Here is a 20760-nt window from a genome sequence, read left to right as displayed (position 1 = left end):
CAGACCAGTATTACTCCCACTACATGGCTGACGTACAGGGAAGACTACTCATCAGGGGCTTGAGAATCATTTATTTTCCTGTCATACAAAGCTGGTAGAGAAAATAGGCCGATACTACTCCAAAACGCATGTCACGTGGGGCAGCCTATATGCCAGAGGCTTGAAAAATGCGTTTCTGCCATATCTCCGCTCATTTTGGACCTAGGAGATTATAAAACATATAATGTTCCTGTGCCAAATCTGGTTGAAATCGATCCAGGGATTTGGGAGGAGATACCAGACATACAAACATACAGTCTGCTTTACGCAGATCACAATGTAATAATCGTATTTAACAGTGTGCGTGAGTGACTCTATTCTCATCGGAATTCAGAATATTATGATACCCTTTATATTCTCAAAGGTCCTTTGTGCCCACTGATAGCATTACAGTTTTTGTTATTTTTCCTTCCATCACGATGAGAAACACAGTGTCTCTTCAGTGTTTCTGTTGTTATATCAGTTAAATATCTATGCATATGAGACATGAAATAAATTTTTAAGGGACTGTCACATAACTTTTTTCTTCCAGTGTAAGGACAATGACTGTCTGAAAACCTGATGGAACCTCCACCTTGTAATATCTCTTTATACCCTTGAATGACGTTAACAAAATTTCTATCTTCATACTCGCAGAATCCATGCGCAAAATAGTTTCATACAATAGCTATGCCATGAGCGCATAGTTATTACTCTCTCATATTTATTACTCTCTCTGGTGGTTGTTGTTAGAAAAAAGCTTCCGAGATTGTCTTCATGCCGATTAGCCTGAGCTTTGTTTTTGACGAACTGTAATCTGATTATTGAGATTTATGACAGAAGATAACTGATACGAACTGTACGATTAAAAGGGAAATATATATATATATATATATATATATATATATATATATATATATATATATATATATATATATATACACACCTGGAAATGGAAAAAAGAACACATTGACACCGGTGTGTCAGACCCACCATACTTGCTCCGGACACTGCGAGAGGGCTGTACAAGCAATGATCACATGCACGGCACAGCGGACACACCAGGAACCGCGGTGTTGGCCGTCGAATGGCGCTAGCTGCGCAGCATTTGTGCACCGCCGCCGTCAGTGTCAGCCAGTTTGCCGTGGCATACGGAGCTCCATCGCAGTCTTTAACACTGGTAGCATGCCGCGACAGCGTGGACGTAAACCGTATGTGCAGTTGACGGACTTTGAGCGAGGGCGTATAGTGGGCATGCGGGAGGCCGGGTGGACGTACCGCCGAATTGCTCAACACGTGGGGCGTGAGGTCTCCACAGTACATCGATGTTGTCGCCAGTGGTCGGCGGAAGGTGCACGTGCCCGTCGACCTGGGACCAGACCGCAGCGACGCACGGATGCACGCCAAGACCGTAGGATCCTACGCAGTGCCGTAGGGGACCGCACCGCCACTTCCCAGCAAATTAGGGACACTGTTGCTCCTGGGGTATCGGCGAGGACCATTCGCAACCGTCTCCATGAAGCTGGGCTACGGTCCCGCACACCGTTAGGCCGTCTTCCGCTCACGCCCCAACATCGTGCAGCCCGCCTCCAGTGGTGTCGCAACAGGCGTGAATGGAGGGACGAATGGAGACGTGTCGTCTTCAGCGATGAGAGTCGCTTCTGCCTTGGTGCCAATGATGGTCGTATGCGTGTTTGGCGCCGTGCAGGTGAGCGCCACAATCAGGACTGCATACGACCGAGGCACACAGGGCCAACACCCGGCATCATGGTGTGGGGAGCGATCTCCTACACTGGCCGTACACCACTGGTGATCGTCGAGGGGACACTGAATAGTGCACGGTACATCCAAACCGTCATCGAACCCATCGTTCTACCATTCCTAGACCGGCAAGGGAACTTGCTGTTCCAACAGGACAATGCACGTCCGCATGTATCCCGTGCCACCCAACGTGCTCTAGAAGGTGTAAGTCAACTACCCTGGCCAGCAAGATCTCCGGATCTGTCCCCCATTGAGCATGTTTGGGACTGGATGAAGCGTCGTCTCACGCGGTCTGCACGTCCAGCACGAACGCTGGTCCAACTGAGGCGCCAGGTGGAAATGGCATGGCAAGCCGTTCCACAGGACTACATCCAGCATCTCTACGATCGTCTCCATGGGAGAATAGCAGCCTGCATTGCTGCGAAAGGTGGATATACACTGTACTAGTGCCGACATTGTGCATGCTCTGTTGCCTGTGTCTATGTGCCTGTGGTTCTGTCAGTGTGATCATGTGATGTATCTGACCCCAGGAATGTGTCAATAAAGTTTCCCCTTCCTGGGACAATGAATTCACGGTGTTCTTATTTCAATTTCCAGGAGTGTATATTGCTCCTTTATACAAAAGGTGTGTGTTTGACATTTGAGAATTAATGATATTCATCGATATATTGCATGGTTGTTAATCAGAAGGGAACTTCCGAAAGACTGGATACGAACCTGCATTTAATAATCCAAGAGCTCCATTACTTTTTCGGAAGGTTAAACTTCATCAAAGCCAAATATCCGCTTGATCTGAGGTTTCCCGACTGATTATACAACGCTCCCAAAATTACGAGGCATTTTATTTGTACAGATTGGCAGACTGCCGCAAAGCACGAGCCTGCAGAGAAGAAGAATCATCGCCTGATTTCATTCTAACAAGTAAATTTCTGAATCATTTGAGTGAATGAGCTATGACTGTGTTTCATATTATGAATGACTGATTGCTTGAACGAATTGAGAGCTAAATAATCACGTAGATAGGAGGAAAAATTACAGTGGTGACCGTGACAGGACTCTCTTGGATTGTTATATAATATATGTACTTTTTTGTTTCATGAAAACCAACGAGAACGAGAGATAACTAATCTGAAGAGAGATTCGGTGCCCTTAGTAAAAGATTGCTGATACCAAGAAGCGATTTCAACTATTGGACAACACCAAGACTACAGAACAAGGCCAGAGAAATCTAATTTTTTTATCCTGTAGTTAAAATAGTTTGAAATCGATTTAGAAACAACTTTTTTCCAGATAGTAGTTAGATTGTAGAACTGTATATTGTGTGATTTTCATACCTGGACATTGAACTGTATACCATCTGTGAGGTAATTTGAAAGTTAAGTGTGTCTACGACAGTAAATTTGAAACTGTATATAGTGACTAGAACCTGATATTGACAATTATTTAATGGTATTGACTAGAGCGGCATTTAAAATTTCATTGAATCAGCAACGAGAAGTGCAACAGCCTTCAGCTGTTTGCACAGAAGCAGAGGCCACAGATTGCAATTCTGAGACTGTTGTGGCTAGCAGTAGCAATGTAAATAATCCCGCTGGTTCAGAAAACATTCATACAACAGCTGATCAGAGGGTTGTTGACACATTAGTTGTTATTATGCAACAGTTGTCTCTATTAGCCGAAGGCCAAGCGGAGGTAAAACGAGACTTATCCGTTATACAAAATGAACTCCAAAATCAATTAGCCGAAAATCAAATCAATTACAAAATCAATTAAGAGCAACCTTTACCGAATTAGACCAGAGATTAAATACCCAGACACAGGAAATAAAAGAACAGGCAGAAAGGACCGAACAGAATCTTATTGCTCAAATTGAGCAGGTCCGTCAACAATGCCAACAAAACAATAGTAAATTAAAAGCGGAACTAACCGAATATGTATCCGTCAAAATTGACACGATACAAAAACAAGTAGAATTGTTTCCTCAAGTAATACAAGCTCAAGAAGACATACAGTGTTCCGTAGCTATTATACCAGAAATTACAGAATCCCAAGATAATCTAAAGAAGCAATTTGTCGAAGTGAAGGATAAACAGACGACAGTGGACCATAGAATGAATGTACTTGCGGGAAAGTTTTCAGAAATGACATTAGAGCGGCCAAATTTTCCTTCGGAAACGATAGAAGAAACTGTGAAAGTAGCCTCACAGCCAATTTCGGAGAGTTCCGAGGAGAATTTTTTCAACAAAGGGTTAAAGGAAGTTCGTGAACAACTTGGCGAAGAATTCTAGCGTTGGAAAGAAAATGTAGATAGATCACTAAATCTCTCGCAGGAGGATTTAGAAACAGCGAGAAGTAGGAAACAAAATTCTCAATCTGCGCGGTAAATTCCGTCCACGTCAAGATCCGATGTAGACAGAACTGGAACGTCACAAGTTAGATTCGATATAACGGATAGCCACAGGGAAAAGTACGAACAGGATGATTTTTGGAATCGCAGTACCGTTGAGGAGAAGATGATTAAACAGAGACAATTTCAAATCTTTAACCCTGACAAAAAGAATGTTCATCCTGTAGTCTTTATTCGAAGTTTCAGAGGTCTATTTCCACGATCTTGGACAGAATGGCAAAAGATTAGTTTTGTATCTGGATACATACAAGGATCAGGAGCATTGTGGGCATCCGAACAAACATCTTCTTGTAAATGTTACAAAGAATTTGAGCAGGCTTTTCTAGCAAAACATTGGTCTGCTGGAATACAAGAAAGACTTAGGGAGGAAGTATTATACCCTGAGCCTTTCTCATTTTCTAGAGGATCTCTAAAGAGATATTTTGAGAAATACATTAATAAATCTTTGTATTGGGTTGTACCGATTCCTTTGCCGGATATACTTAGAATACTCAAGTCCAGACTACCCACCAGTATAAGGAATCAGCTGTTATACATAAATGATAAGGTTATACACTCATTTATGACTACGCTTGATTATATTGATATAATTGAGGAGGACAATAAAAGGGCAAGAGAAATGTCATATCAAAGAAGAGCAATAGAAGCGAATCCGAGCTGCAACTCGAATGGGAATGGCAGTAATTTTAGCAGTAACAATAATCATAACCAACTACACTCTCTGAGGAGACTTAGAAATGGGCAAAATGCAAACAATAATTATTACCATAATGGAAACTTAAGTAATGGTGCAGAGATGGGCTATTTTAGGAACAATAGGAATTTTAATCCATATAATCCAATGTATGGCAACACAGGACAATTCTACCAACACTAGCAGAACAACAACAATAATTACACGAATCAAGCAAGACAATATAGACCGAATTCACCACAACAACCGATAATCACTGAAGTAGCTGAAGAGACAAATACCAATCGGACCAACAATCAGTCAAACTAAACATGACCACATCGTGCCTTGGGGGAGCGGTCAGGGGATCTGTTAGGGGCGAAACAGTAAAATTACAATTGTTAAGATATAATGATGGTGAGCTGTTGACTGAAGAGTTAACAAAGGATTTAATAACGTGTCATAATGACAGATCGAGTGTTCCGGTATCGGAAGTATTTATTGAAATAGAGGAAGTTCCAACGAATGTGATATTAGACACCGCCGATTCCACCAATGTCATCTCAGGTGCTCTTTTTAGGAGAATTATTAGGAAGAAGAAGGTACCAATTTTGCTGGTACAGAACTGCAAAATCATCGGAGCTGTTGGAGCACGCTCTCCCGATGTCAAAATGCAAACAAAACTAGAGATTAAAATGGAAATGTAGCGATAAAATGCACGTTCCTTGTAGTGGAGAAGTTATTAGTGGACTGTATTCTTGGTATTGGGAGTATGCAGGAGTACAATTGTCAGATTGATTTTTTGGAAGGAATAGTTAAATTTAGATTAAATGGAGAAGAGATAGCACTGGATTTAAATAGAATGGAAACGGTGCATGAGAAATATTGTCGCGGTGCCATAATTCAATTAATTGACTCTACAAACGGTCGTTGGAAGGAGCTTTCAAAGGGTTTGATACAACAGAAGGACTTTAACCAAACAACAATGATAAAACTAGTGAATCAAATCACCTTACCGGAGAACAACGGTAGCTGCTTCATTATTTGTTAGAGGCATATGAAGAGATTTTTTATGAGAAACCAGGAATTATTAAAGGGTATATTTGTCACCTACAAGTGAAGCCACATCAGACTTACTGTTACACGCACTATCCGATCCCCTGGCGTTTAAAACAATCTGGTCAAAGGGAGATAAATAGAATGTTAGAATGGAACTTGATTGAGCCATCAACTAGTCCATATTGTTCTCCGCTCTTAGTCGTTCCAAAACCTGGAGGCAATGTAAGATTAGTTCTGGATGCGAGAGAGATTAATAAAATAATATGGAGAAAAGGTTTTATTGAGGCGACTCATCCATTCCTCGAAACTGATGAAGAACATAAAGAAATGGAATCTTATTTATACCAGACCATATGTTATTGTAAATTACCAAATCCTGGATCATACTTGTTGGCATATCCCGAATCGGAAAGAATAAAGGGATTATTCCCGCATAATGATATTAAGAAATTTTTTGAAGGATCGTAGATCTGTGATACCAAATATGGAGAAGAATTTAGAGTGGAATTTGACTATGAGTCGAATGTGTATATAAATATCAAGATGTTTATGTTGTCTAGAGGGCAAGAGACAGTGAGATTGCTCCTGTGATAGGTTAAGAGACGGTGAGATTACTCCTGTGATAGGTTAAGAGACAGTGAGATTACTCCTGTGATAGTTTAGCACAAAATTTTAAGATAGGTAGAAGAATTTTTTAGTTACTAGGGTTTGTAAGTGTGGACTATGAGCAGAAGCCATAGTGATATACAATGAAAGTGCATATACATTTCCTCAAGACATGGCACTTATGTGAGAATTGCGTGTGAAACTTGAACAGTGCGGGATATGTAGGTAAATACGCTGTGTGTATGATGTGCGCTGTTCGCGCGAGAAAACAAATGAACTGTGAAATGAAGCAACAGTCGATAATGTCACTGCTGCAAACAATTCAAGAAACTCTCTGGTTGCGCGAGAGAAAATTATTATAAATTTTAGATTTTTCATTATTCTTTCTCTACCAGGAGAATTAATTTAAGAATATTAATTAACATTTTAAGAATAGCAGTTTGGGTGTTTCATATTATGGACATAATTTGTGAAATATATCTCCATTAATGTTCATGAGAGAATGAAGAAGATTTTGCGAGTGGATGATTTGTTAAATGAGCATATGTCATCATTAATGATATTTATTTGCAGGTGGATCTATAAATCAATTAATTATAAGAATAATGAAAATTTTTCAGAGAATTTTTTTCTAGAAATTTTTCCTCTTGTGGAGTCAGTGTCATATGCCTATGTTTAAAATTTTTCATCAGGTGTAAACTTAAATTTTATCCATAATTTCGCAATTGAAAGCAAACCTCGGACAAATTCAATGCTCTACGTCCACCTGCACTATAACAAAACGAAGATTAGATTTTTAGAAAAATTTTGAGAGGAATACATTCGATGTGAGCTACAACAAAATTTAAATGCCCACAGTCTATGTAATGCAGTTGTAATGCAAAACAACTTTGGTATTGAGGACTACAAAAAAAAAAAATTCGCGATTGTCAGGACTAATGGATGTTCCAGTCTAGTACAGATGGAAGAATATAATAATCCACTCCGATTTTGAGTTTAACGATGAAATATGGACTTCGTTGCCTTAATCCACTCTCTTCCAGGGATTTATTCAGTCAGAACCTTTTCTTATTCCACTTTAAACCTGTTCCATGTTCACGTCCCTGATCATCTGTTCCTGAGATCATCTTGCTGTTTCTACGGCACATTACCAGCTTCTGTCCTGTACCATAAGCCATCGCCTGTCCTCTGTACCGCCTCCACAAATTTTTTTGAGCAATATTGTAAATTTTTTTTTGGCTATGAGGCACTTTTCCTTCAATCTAATCTATGGAGCTTCTATATATTTCAAAATTACTGGATTTAGGCTTTCCTAACTTCTTTAATACCTGAGCTGGGGTCTATTCTTCCGGGTTTTCCAGAGTTTCCCTGTGAAGGCCAGTTCCCAAATGGGTAGACCTTTTTCGTAATTACACCAATCTACATATTCCCTGGTTATATACTCAGGATGTGGATATACCCCAGTACATGTAAAAGCTACAGCTTAGGTATTCTTGTAACTTACTGTCTTAACATGATACCCATATAGTAAAATTCTATTAATTCAAAATATTCCTCTTTTGAATAAACAACCCAACAAATTTTTCCTGTTAGCTCGCAAAGTGTATTATCATTAACTTTGCTCGCTGCGAGGGGCAATTGTAATATCCCTTTATATTCGACGAATTATTCTGATACAGTTCCACCCTTGAATGACGTTTACAAAATTTCTGTCTTCATACTCGCAGAATCCATGCGCAAAATAGTTTCATACAATGGCTATGCCATGAGCGCATAATTATTCTTTGTAGTACTCTCTCTGGTGGTTGTTGTTAGAAAAAAGCTTCCGAGATTGTCTTCGTGCCGATTAGCCTGAGTTTTGTTTTTGACGAACTGTAATCTGATTATTGAGATTTATGACAGAAGATAACTGATACGAACTGTACGATTAAAAGGGAAATATATATATATATATATATATATATATATATATATATATATATATATATATATATATTGCTCCTTTATACAAGGTGTGTATTTGACATACGAACCTGCATTTAATAATCCAAGAGCTCCATTGCTTCTTCAGGAGGTTAAACTTCATCAAAGCCAAATATCCGCTTGATCTGAGGTTTCCCGACTGATTATACAACGCTCCCAAAATTACGAGGCATTTTATTTGTACAGATTGGCAGACTACCGCAAAGCACGAGCCTGCAGAGAAGAAGAATCATCGCCTTATTTCATTCTAACAAGTAAAATTTCTGAATCATTTGAGTGAATGAGCTATGACTGTGTTTCATATTATGAATGACTGATTGCTTGAACGAATTGAGAGCTACATAATCACGTATATTTTTAGATCACCTAAAACCTTGCTAAATAAAAGTTTTCTTTTCTAAAACCACTGTCGAATTATCTCCTGCAAACTTTTCTACACTGTATACTCGTAGAATTTTGAACGTAACTTTGTGTCACCAGCATCTTCAACATCAACTGGTTTCTCTCTCCGTCTCAAGGCATTGTTTTGACGCTAATGCTGTTGTGAACTACATATCTGTAAGTGTGTACAGTCAACGTACTACTGCAATCTGCAACCAAAATGTCATAAAACGGCCCAGTTAACGGAGTTCGCGTAGACGACTTATCTTTAATGAAAGGCTGTCGCCTTGACTGCTTTGGCTATCTGATTATGCTTTTCATTTGACCCAAATTCTCAACTTATTGCATACTACTTAGTACTGTCCCTGTCCATTTTCCTTCTTTGCTCGTAGTATTTCCTGTATTCGGCCAAGACGTTTGGACGCTATCGCGCGTCTATACTGACGATATCATAGCAGTCAAGGTTGCAGACATACTACATATGGTGGTCAGAAAAATGCCGCAAAGCTTGTAGGATGTTGTGGGGAATGTTGTGCTGAAAAACAATTGTTAAGAAAAAATTCGTTAAGTAGGGTTGTTATCGACTTCATGATCATCGACGTTAGCCAGTCAGGCCATTGTGCATGCAAAGTCAAGTGACCCACCAGATACAATTAGTCTCAGTTTTTCTCATAGCATAGAGGATGCTACATGAGACTGTTCAGCCTTTGGCGTGGGTTCGATTGTTTGTTCAGATTTAGGAAACAAAACAAAGAACACGTTTGGGGATACTGTCTCTGGAGGACCGCTTGAACTTGCACATACATCGGCCTCATTCTTCTAACTCCAGTGCCAGATAACAAGGAAACGGTGCAACTTGCCAAATTATTTTCTTGCTCAGGACAACCTACCCTGCAAAACCCTTACAAGCTTTACAGACTGTATCTGACCACCCTCTATATATGTCATGTGTTCTGTCACACATGTCCTCCTGAACTGTCAACGGTAGTATTGCAAAGCCACCACCACCCCACTCTGCACTGTTGCCATATTCATTCCAGACGGAATGGGGCACCACTCCACTCTTCATGGTTATCAGATTTTAAATCCTCCCCTTAACCTACTGTTCTGTTCCATGTTACACCTTTTCTTAGCTTTAACATATTGTTCAGTTCTTACCCCACTCTACATTTCCAAATTTATAATCCCACTTAGCCTACTGGTCAGTTAAGTGGCTCTACATGTCACCACCTCACCCTCTTGGAAATTCCCAGCCTTCTCCCTCCCAGAAATCCTGAACAAGTTTTGATATCAAATTAATTGACTAATTATTTAAATTTATCGAAAATTAGTGGGAAATAGCTCTTCTGGTTTACAACATCATGGATTTTCCTTGCACAGTTATGTCAAAATCCTTACTGCCTGCGTTGGGATTGGGTCCCACAATGCTTCAGTTCTTCAGCTCTTCTGGAAATATTGACACACGTTTGATTAATATAAATGTCTCATCTAACTGAATGCAGTGTATGGAATACTGTTCATTTAAATAATTTGTGGAAATCAAGGTAGTGTGAGGAATATTTAAACAATTTGTAGCATTATTTTTTCTGATCCACGAAGAATCCTGTCAACATAAAACACTAGTCATTTTCATTTATTTCTGCAAATACAATACTTGCACCGCAAGTGGGTCATGCCACACCACGTGCTTCAAAACTGTAGTCAAGCTACACACCAAAGAGCCATTCACTGGGCTCCACCAAACAAAAGTAGCGTGTACTGACATCTCATTGATACCAGACTCACTTCCTACTTCTGCCCCCCCCCCCCTCTCTCTCTCCCCCCTTCCCTCCCTCTCCCATCCATCCTCGTCCCTATCCCCTGTCACCCATCATGCATACGTGGTGATTATTGTTGGTGCATATCTCTGTTCTCACTCTTCAGTTGCTATGGAACAAAGGCATTCCAGAAGAATTAGGTAGCTTCTGTCATGTGCTACCAGAAACCACAATAATCTCTCCTTTGCGCTGGACAAAGTAGGGGATACCTGGGAAAACGCCAGATCTTCGGAATGCGTTGGGCTGCAGATGTTTTGGAAAGAGTTCCCTTACTCTGTCAAACTGATTGACTAATTAATTAAAATCTTTTTAAAGCACTGTGGAACTGGTGACATTCGATGATGAGTCAAGTATCGGAAATACTTCCTCCTGACGACACTGGTGCTGGAAATATCAATTTCCCACATAATTCTATATCCTCCCTACGACTGAATATGATCTTTTATTTAAAATCTTCTATACCCCTTACAGCTATGGATGCAATGAATTCACAAATGGTTCAAATGGCTCTGAGCACTATGGGACTTAACATCTGAGGTCATGAGTCCCCTAGAACATAGAACAACTTAAACCTAACTAACCTAAGGACATCACACACATCCATGCCCGAGGCAGGATTCGAACCTGCGAGCGTAGCGGTCGCGCGGTTCCAGACTGTAGCGCCTAGAACCGCTCGGCTACCCCAGCCAGCATGTATTCACAGTTTTCCATGTCAAATCTATACACCTATAAATCTATACATCCACCCACATCATTTTCTGTACACATGCCAGATCACTGACCACAGTAATTTCATGTTCCAACAAGATAACAATTCCAACTATCATTTACATGTGTAGCATCTGGAAAAGCTGTAGTATGTCCACACTCACATCACCTGTACTCAGGCCTCAGACCACTGAAGCTTTGCACTTGACATACACGTTTCAAGCCGTCATCTAACAGGTGGCCAAACCGCACAATAACCCTGGGTTCGGTGTGGGGTGGCGGTGGGGTGGGTGGACTGCTGTGGCCTGTCGTGGGGTTGTAAACCACTGAGAGCTACGGTGGGACGAAGCCTTTCTGTTGGTTCTAGGTCCCCAGTTCAATACACAAGACACAAGCTTTCCGTCCGACCCAAATTCTGAACTTAACATACATCATCAAGTAGCCTCTCTGTCCATTTCCCTCATTTGCTCGCAGCATTTCCTGTACTACTGCAAGAGGTTCGCAACCTTGTGTGCATTTGCACTGAAGATATTTGCATTATATCTGCATGTACATACATACTCTGCAAGCCACCATACACTGCATCGTGAATGGCACCCTGTACCACTAGTAGGCATGCAGAAGCTGTCAGACTTACAGATATACTACACTCGTGTAGTGTCTGTTCTGTAGGACATGTCATGATACTAAAGTGAGTGTTTCTCGTGAACGTCACGCTGTTATTTACTAAATACTTTTAAAGGATAAGTAAGTGAGTTTTTGTAGTGATAGTGAATGTAAATATGTGACCCTTCTTTACAGATTCCAGCCTAGTATGAAAGCAGTACTTTTCAGCAGTTAGACCTAATTCCTTTATGGTCCAGTTGCGCATACAGTTGACCAGAATCTGAGAATTTTAAACTGTTACTCACACTTATCCATTATGAGAAATACAAATGTCTTGCATGTAGATTGTAGTGATCTTCCAATACTTCTCGGCATGCACCTTACACAAAGCATTGGTGCTTTCTGGGTGAGTGTGACAGCATTGGCAGAAAAAGATGCTGTTAAGGGAAAAAATGGTCTCTTCGCTAAGGATTGCGGCATGGATAGAAGAATAAGATGAACGATTCTTTTGTTCACCCCACTGTTCTTTTGTTGACCCAGCTGCTAATTAAACTGGGTCTCGTCAAAAACTTTGTGAAAACAATGGGCAAAACTACACGTGGATGTATGAACTTGCGAGAGAATTTGGCAAGGATCAGAGAAGCAAATATGAAGGGAGAAACATTTCTAGGACTAAAAATTATGGATTTAATGTGTAATGAATATTTTATGTATTTGTTAAGTCATATTTAAAGAATGGCATAACTATATTTGAAAAGTGTTTGCAAGAACCTTTTAGGCAACCACAAGGCAGAGAACTATCGGGATATTTTGCAAAAACTATTGAGATCATACTATCTTATGGGATGTAGTGCGTCATTTAAAATGCATTTCTATATGATCATTTGGACCCATTACCAGGTACGCTTGGCGTCTTTACTGACGAACATATAGAACGAGTTCGCCAGGGAATTTCTCAAATGGAAGAATGTGATCAAGGCAAGTGCAATACTACACTGTAGTCCGACTACCGCTGGTCCTGAGGAAGCGAATGTCCTGAGGCAAACAGTGGCATGAATTCGCTAAGAAAATATTTTGAGGTATGATTCTTTACTTTCCCCTACTCCTGTTTTGCTCATTCCCTTGATTCGTTTGTAAACTGATGTCTTAAAAAAATGTATTCTTGCGTTATCGTGTCATTTTTCCAGATATCAGTAAATAGGCTTTATAGCATTGACAAAAACCATTATTACATTAAAACTGAAGCCGATACAAAAATTAGATTTGGATTCAGTGGCACATTATTTTTCCAGAAATGGTGCATATTATTCCTATAACCAAGGAAAGATTTACAGGGCTATTACAAATGATTGAAGCGATTTCATAAATTCACTGTAGCTCCATTCATTGACATATGGTCACGACACACTACAGATACGTAGAAAAACTCGAAGTTTTGTTCGGCTTAAGCCGCACTTCAGGTTTCTGCCGCCAGAGCGCTCGAGAGCGCAGTGAGACAAAATGGCGACAGGAGCCGAGAAAGCGTATGTCGTGCTTGAAATGCACTCACATCAGCCAGTCATAACAGTGCAACGACACTTCAGGACGAAGTTCAACAAAGATCCACCAATTGCTAACTCCATTCGGCGATGGAATGCGCAGTTTAAAGCTTCTGGGTGCCTCTGTAAGGGGAAATTAACGGGTCGGCCTGCAGTGAGCGAAGAAACGGTTGAACGCGTGCGGGCAAGTTTCACGCGTAGCCCGCGGAAGTCGACGAATAAAGCAAGGAGGGAGCTAAATGTACCACAGCCGACGGTTTGGAAAATCTTACGGAAAAGTCTAAAGCAGAAGCCTTACCGTTTACAATTGCTACAAGCCCTGACACCCGATGACAAAGTCAAACGCTTTGAATTTTTGGCGCGGTTGCAACAGCTCATGGAAGAGGATGCGTTCAGTGCGAAACTCGTTTTCAGTGATGAAGCAACATTTTTTCTTAATGGTGAAGTGAACAGACACAATGTGCGAATCTGGGCGGTAGAGAATCCTCACGCATTCGTGCAGCAAATTCGCAATTCACCAAAAGTTAACGTGTTTTGTGCAATCTCACGGATTAAAGTTTACAGCCCCTTTTTCTTCTGCAAGGAAAACGTTACAGGACACGTGTATCTGGACATACTGGAAAATTGGCTCATGCCACAACTGGAGACCGACAGCGCCGACTTCATCTTTCAACAGGATGGTGCTCCACCACACTTCCATCGTGATGTTCGGCATTTCCTAAACAGGAGATTGGAAAACCGATGGAACGGTCGTGGTGGAGATCATGATCAGCAATTCATGTCATGGCCTCCACGCTCTCCCGGCTTAACCCCATGCGATTTCTATCTGTGAGGTTATGTGAAAGATTGAGTGTTTAAACCTCCTCTACCAAGAAACGTGCCAGAACTGCGAGCTCGCATCAACGATGCTTTCGAACTCATTGATGGGGACATGCTGCGCCGAGTGTGGGAGAAACTTGATTATCGGCTTGATGTCTGCCGAATCACTAAAGGGGCACATATCGAACATTTGTGAATGCCTAAAAAAACTTGTTGAGTTTTTGTATGTGTGTGCAAAGCATTGTGAAAATATCTCAAATAATAAAGTTATTGTAGAGCTGTGAAATCGCTTCAATCATTTGTAATAACCCTGTATTTTTGTTGGCCAGTGTGTTTCCACTTTGCAGTGGAATATGTACTGTTCTGAAACTTCCTCACAGGTTAAAACAATGTGTTAGAACTGGAGTGATATCTCATCAGGTTATGGCGCAGACCTTCTACGATGTTTCGAAGGTAGGAGGGAGGCACTGGCGGAAGTTGTGAAGGCGGCTGGTGAGTCGTGATTCCATAGCTCAGTCGGTAGAGCATTTGCTCGCAGAAGACAAAGTATCCAGGTTCGAGTCCTGTCGGCAAGTAATTTTAATCTGCCAGGAAGTTTCAGATGTTTCGCGTTCCAGTCTTGGTTAACATAAAGGTGCAAGTATTTCCGAGCAGAAAGAGTACTGAAGGCTATGGCTGACCGCGAGGTGGTTGATCAGGGCGGCTATCTCGAGCGCCACGACGCGGATGTCCTGCGTCGCCTGGAAGTAGTTGACCTCGCCGTCCCACTGCACGATGAACACGTTGCACGGCTCGCGCTTCAGGAACTCCACCGCCATCTCCTGCGGAAAGAAATAGCAGTCAGCAGCTGTCAGTTTCACTACTCGTCATTCTTTCTCAGTTCATTACACATTGCTAACATAGGGGATGCAACGGCGAAGACGGAAAGTACTAAAGCTTTCGTTATCAACCACAAAAATATTGTCTTCTCGTCTTTTCTGTTGAGAACTAACACTTTATCATGGCTTCTTTGAATATTGACAGATCACGATCTGAAACTAAGTTGAACCACTAGCGTAAGTGAGAATTTGTGTAGGCTTAGATCCAAGAGGGGCAGGAAATGGACGAATAAGCCTTGTTGTTGTTGTGGTCTTCAGTCCTGAGACTGGTTTGATGCAGCTCTCCATGCTACTCTATCCCGTGCAAGCTTCATCATCTCCCAGTACCTACTGCAACCTACATCCCTCTGAATCTCCTTAGTGTATTCATCTCTTGGTCTCCCTCAACGACTTTTACCCTCCACGCTGCCCTCCAATACTAAATTGGTGATCCCTCGATTTCTCAGAACATGTCCTACCAACCAGTCCCTTCTTCTAGCCAAGTTGTGCCACAAGCTCCTCTTCTCCCCAATTCTATTCAATACCTCCCCATTAGTTATGTGATCTACCCATCTAATCTTTAGCATTCTTCTGTAGCACCACATTTCGAAAGCTTCTATTCTCTTCTTGTCCAAACTATTTATCGTCCATGTTTCACTTCCATACATGGTTACACTCCATACAAATACTTTCAGGAACGACTTCCTGCGCTTAAATCTATACTCGATGTTAACAAATTTCCCTTTTTCAGAAACGCTTTCCTTGCCATTGCCAATCTACATTTTATATCCTCTCTACTTCGACCAGCATCAGTTATTTTGCTCCCCAAATAGCAAAACTCCATTATTACTTTAAGTGTCTCATTTCCTAATCTAATTCCCTCAGCATCACCCGACTTAATTCGACTACATTCCATTATCCTCGTTTTGCTTTTGTTGATGTTCATCTTGTATCCTCCTTTCAAGACGCTGTCCATTCCGTTCAACTGCTCTTCCAAGTCCTTTGCTGTCTCTGACAGAATTTCAATGTCATCGGCGAACCTCAAAGTTTTTATTTCTTCTCCATGGATTTTAATACCTACTCCTAACTTTTCTTTTGTTTCCTTTACTGCTTGCTCAATATACACATTGAATAACATCGGAGAGAGGCTACAGCCCTCCCTTACTTCCTTCCCAACCACTGCTTCCTTTTCGTGCCCCTCGACTCTTATAACTTCCATCTGGTTTCTTTACAAATAGTAAACAGCCTTTCGCTCCCTGTATTTTACCCCTGCCACCTTTAGAATTTGAAAGAGAGTATTCCAGTCAACATTATCAAAAGCTTTCTCTAAGTCTACAAATGCTAGAAACGTAGGTTTGCCTTTCCTTAATCTATTTTCTAAGATAAGTCGTAACGTCAGTATTGCCTCACGTGTTCCAACATTTCTACGGAATCCAAACTGATCTTCCCCGAGGTCGGCTTCTACCAGTTTTTCCATTCGACTGTAAAGAATTCGCATAATTATTTTGCAGCTGTGGCTTATTAAACTGATTGTCCGGTAATTTTCACATCTGTCAACGCCTCCTTTCTTTGGGTTTGGAATTACTATATTCTTCTTGAAGTCTGAGGGTATATCGCCTGTCTCATACATCTTGCTCACCGGATGGTAGATTTTTGTCAGGACTGGCTCTCCCAAGGCCGTCAGTAGTTCTAATGGAATGTTGTCTACTCGCGGGGCCTTGTTTCGACTCAGATCTTTCAGTGCTCTGTCAAACTCTTCATGCAGTATCGTATCTCCCATTTCATCTTAACCTACATCCTCTTCCATTTCCAGAATATTGTCCCCAAGTACATCGCCCTTGTATAGACCCTCTATATACTCCTTCCACCTTTCTGCTTTCCCTTCTGCTTAGAACTGGGTTTCTATCTGAGCTCTTGATATTCATACAAGTGGCTCTCTTTGCTCCAAAGGTCTCTTTAACTTTCCTGTTGGCAGTATCTATCTTACCCCTAGTGAGATAAGCCTCTACATCCTTACATTTGTCCTCTAGCCATCCCTGCTTACCCATTTTGCACTTCCTGTCGATCTCATTTTTGAGACGTTTGTATTCCTTTTTGCCTGCTTCATGTACTGCATTTTTATATCTCCTTGTTTCATCAATTAAATTCAATATTTCTTCTGTTACCCAAGGATTTTTACGAGCCTTCGTCTTTTTTCCTTCTTGATCCTCTGCTGCCTTCACTACTTCATCCCTCAGAGCTACCCATTCTTCTTCTACTGTATTTCTTTCTCCCATTCCTTTCTGCCTGAAAGTCTGCACAACCTCTGGTTTAGTCAGCTTATCCAGGTCCCATCTCCTTAAATTTCCACCTTTTTGCAGTTTCTTCAGTATTAATCTACAGTTCATAACCAATTGATTGTGGTCAGAGTCCACATCTGCCCCTGGAAATGTCTTACAATTTAAAACCTGGTTCCTAAATCTCTGTCCTGCCATTATATATTCTATCTGATACCTTCTAGTATCTCCGGATTCTTCCATGTGTACTGTCTTCTTTTATGATTCTTGAACCAAGTGTTAGCTATGATTAAATTATGCTCTGTGCAAAATTCTATCAGACGGCTTCCTCTTTCATTTCTTACCCCTAATCCATATTCACCTACTATGTTTCCTTCTCTCCCTTTTCCTACTCTCGAATTTCAGTCACCCATGACTATTAAATTTTCGTCTCCCTTCACTACCTCAATAATTTCTTTTATCTCATCATACATTTCATTAATTTCTTCATCATCTGCAGAGCTAGTTGGCATATAAACGTGTACTACTGTAGTAGGCATGGTCTTCGTCTCCATCTTGGCCACAATAATGCGTTCATTATGCTGTTGGTAGTAGCTTACCCGTACTCCTATTTTTTTATTCATTATTAAACCTACTCCTGCATTACCCCTATTTGATTTTGTATTTATAACCCTGTATTCACCTGACCAAAAGTCTTGTTCTCCTATCACCGAACTTCACTAATTCCCACTATATCTAACTTTAACCTATCCATTTCCCTTTTTAAATTTTCTAACCTACCTGGCCGATTAAGGGATCTGACATTCCACGCTCCGATCCGTAGAACACCAGTTTTCTTTCTCCTGATAACAACGTCCTCTTGAGTAGTCCCCGCCCGGACATCCGAATGGGGGAGAATAACCCTTACGAATCTAAAATAAACAGCTTTGGAGTGAATAGTGTGTTGCTCCACTCCATGTGGCATAGCATGCACGGATCCTCCGTGCTATACTTTCCATGAGGTGTCTGATATGCTGCCTGCCCCATTCTTCGATGGTGACCTTGTTGCGTTCATCGAGTATGTGAGGAGTCTTCCTGTGACAATGCACTGCAGCTTTCAACTGGTCCAAAGAATACTCAGCAAGGTTAATTTTAGTAGTTCCATTTCGATGAATCCTGCCTCGTGCTAGAAAGTGGGTACAGTCTGATCGTAAATTATCGCATAGAAAGACTAACCATCGACGAAATGTGGACTGTAGCTTTGGACTGTAACTTGGAAGATCCTATCTCGATACTGCAGAGCCCTCAAATAATCATCGATATTGATGAGAGTCGTCTGCCATCTGCACATAATATCAGAGAAAAACATGAAAGAACCAGAATGGGAATGAGATTTTCACTCTGCAGCGGTGTGCGCTGATATGAAACTTACTGGCAGATTAAAACCGTATGCCGGGCTGAGACTCGAACACGGGACCTTTGCCTTTCACAGGCAAGTGCTCTGCCAACTGAGTTACTCAAGCACTACTCACGACTCCTCCTCACAGCTTTTCTGCCAGTACCTCGCTCCCTACCTTCCAAACTTCACAGAAGCTCTTCTGCGAACCTTGCAGAACTAGCACTCCTGGAAGAAGGTAGGAAGCGAGGTACTGGCAGAATTGAAGCTGTGAGGTCCAGCCATAAGTGGTGCTTGGGTAGCTCAGTTGGCAGAGTACTTGCCCGCGAAAGGCAAAGGTCCCGAGTTCGAGTCTCGATCTGGCCCACAGTTTTAATCTGCCAGGAAGTTTCATGAAAGAACCATCTCCCACCCGAATCCATAGACTGTTGGCCTGACACTTTCATTGCTACTTGGCCCACTCAACAATCTTCTACAACAATCAACATGCATCTGAAAGATCTTGCCCCTATCAATGAAGGCAATCCTGCACCGTTAATATGGTTCCATTCCAGGTGTTTCCTTGCCCAACTACTTCATTTATCATGGTGCTCGGGGATTTGTACTTTTGTTCATAGTGGTCGCCTACAAGCCAAAAAGGTCCTGTGGAGATGGATCCATACTGTCAAAGTCAACACATCCCTCACAGCTCAGATGCAGCAGTGAAATCACACTTCTAGTTAATAAGTTAATTAATTAAAATGATGAAGGAGAGAAATAACCTGGTGCAATAATGTGTAGAATTTTATTAGAGTAAGTTTGATGAAAACAGCATCGTCACGCACGTTGTAGATCATGGGATATTTCAGTTTTAATGAAGAACTGCAGTTATAATTCTGGGGGCCGTGCAGAGGCAGGTAGCTACCACAGTCGAATTGGTAGGGCTGGAGGACGCCCAAGGACGACACGTCATCATGGCAGGCTTCAGAGCGCGGTTAAGGAAAGTTTTGAAGAAGGATACAAAAACGCACAAACTGAAAGGAAGACAGTTCCCGAGGACAGATATCACTTGGAGTTCAGAAGATGGACGAGTCCAAGGAATGGACGACTGCGGAAAGAAAATACTCCAGCAATAAAACGCGTTTTCATAAGAATAATACTGAAGCGAATTTTTTATCAAAGATAGTTCCTAAAGTGCTACCACTGGAGGAACCGATTTAGGACTCTACAATTTTGGCAGAAAAGTAATTGATATAGTGTCTTGTCTGATGTAGATTCGAAAGTTAAAAGTATGACTGACAGACGATTGTGTTGAGTAGAGCATGTCGATATAAGCGAGATCAGACCCATATCAGATGAGAGTCCAACTTAGTTACATCATAAGCTTTGTATCTGTTTATTTCTTGTTAAATGAACAATGGCATACATTCACGTAGACAGTGCTTTTAATAGATGTGCTGGTGACAATATCTACAAACCTAGATGGTTGTGGTTTAACTGAACAACTCTAATCGCGCGTCATACATCATCAGACAATCAACTGTCAGTAAGTGAGATGCAGCTAATTATTCATTTGTATACTGGTTCGATACTGCTCTATATTGTCGACAATGGCCACGCAGTCAAGACTGGAGGGATTAGCGTAGATTGTGTTCTGGACAAATCGTCTGCCTTATTGCCAGCAGATTCCAAAACTATCCTCATGCGTCGTGTTTATGTCCCTCGTGGCAGAGCAGCAAAGTGATGGTAATGTTATGAGCGAGTAGGATTTCGACACCGTTCCTCACAAGCGTCTTCTAATCAAACAGCGTGCCTATGGAGTATCGCCTCAGTTGTGCGACTTGATTCGTGATTTCCTGTCAGAAAGGTCACAGTTCGTAGTAATAGACGGAAAGTC

At 41.3% G+C, this 20760-nt stretch overlaps 1 protein-coding gene across 1 annotated transcript in view; it reads right to left on the bottom strand.

Annotated features, from left to right (window-relative positions):
* The window catches only part of LOC126425550 (pancreatic triacylglycerol lipase-like), a 239764-nt gene that overhangs the window by 137985 nt on the left and 81019 nt on the right, over window positions 1–20760 (bottom strand). Inside the window, exon 4 of the mRNA XM_050088316.1 lies at window positions 15057–15197. Coding sequence (XP_049944273.1) covers window positions 15057–15197 — 141 coding nt within the window. The remainder of the gene's footprint in view (window positions 1–15056; window positions 15198–20760) is intronic.

The sequence above is a fragment of the Schistocerca serialis genome, chromosome 1, assembly GCF_023864345.2.
Source record: "Schistocerca serialis cubense isolate TAMUIC-IGC-003099 chromosome 1, iqSchSeri2.2, whole genome shotgun sequence".
Classification (NCBI taxonomy): Eukaryota; Metazoa; Arthropoda; class Insecta; order Orthoptera; family Acrididae; genus Schistocerca; species Schistocerca serialis.
Note: the sequence above shows the minus strand (reverse complement) of the source record. Positions and strands in the feature narration are given on the sequence as shown.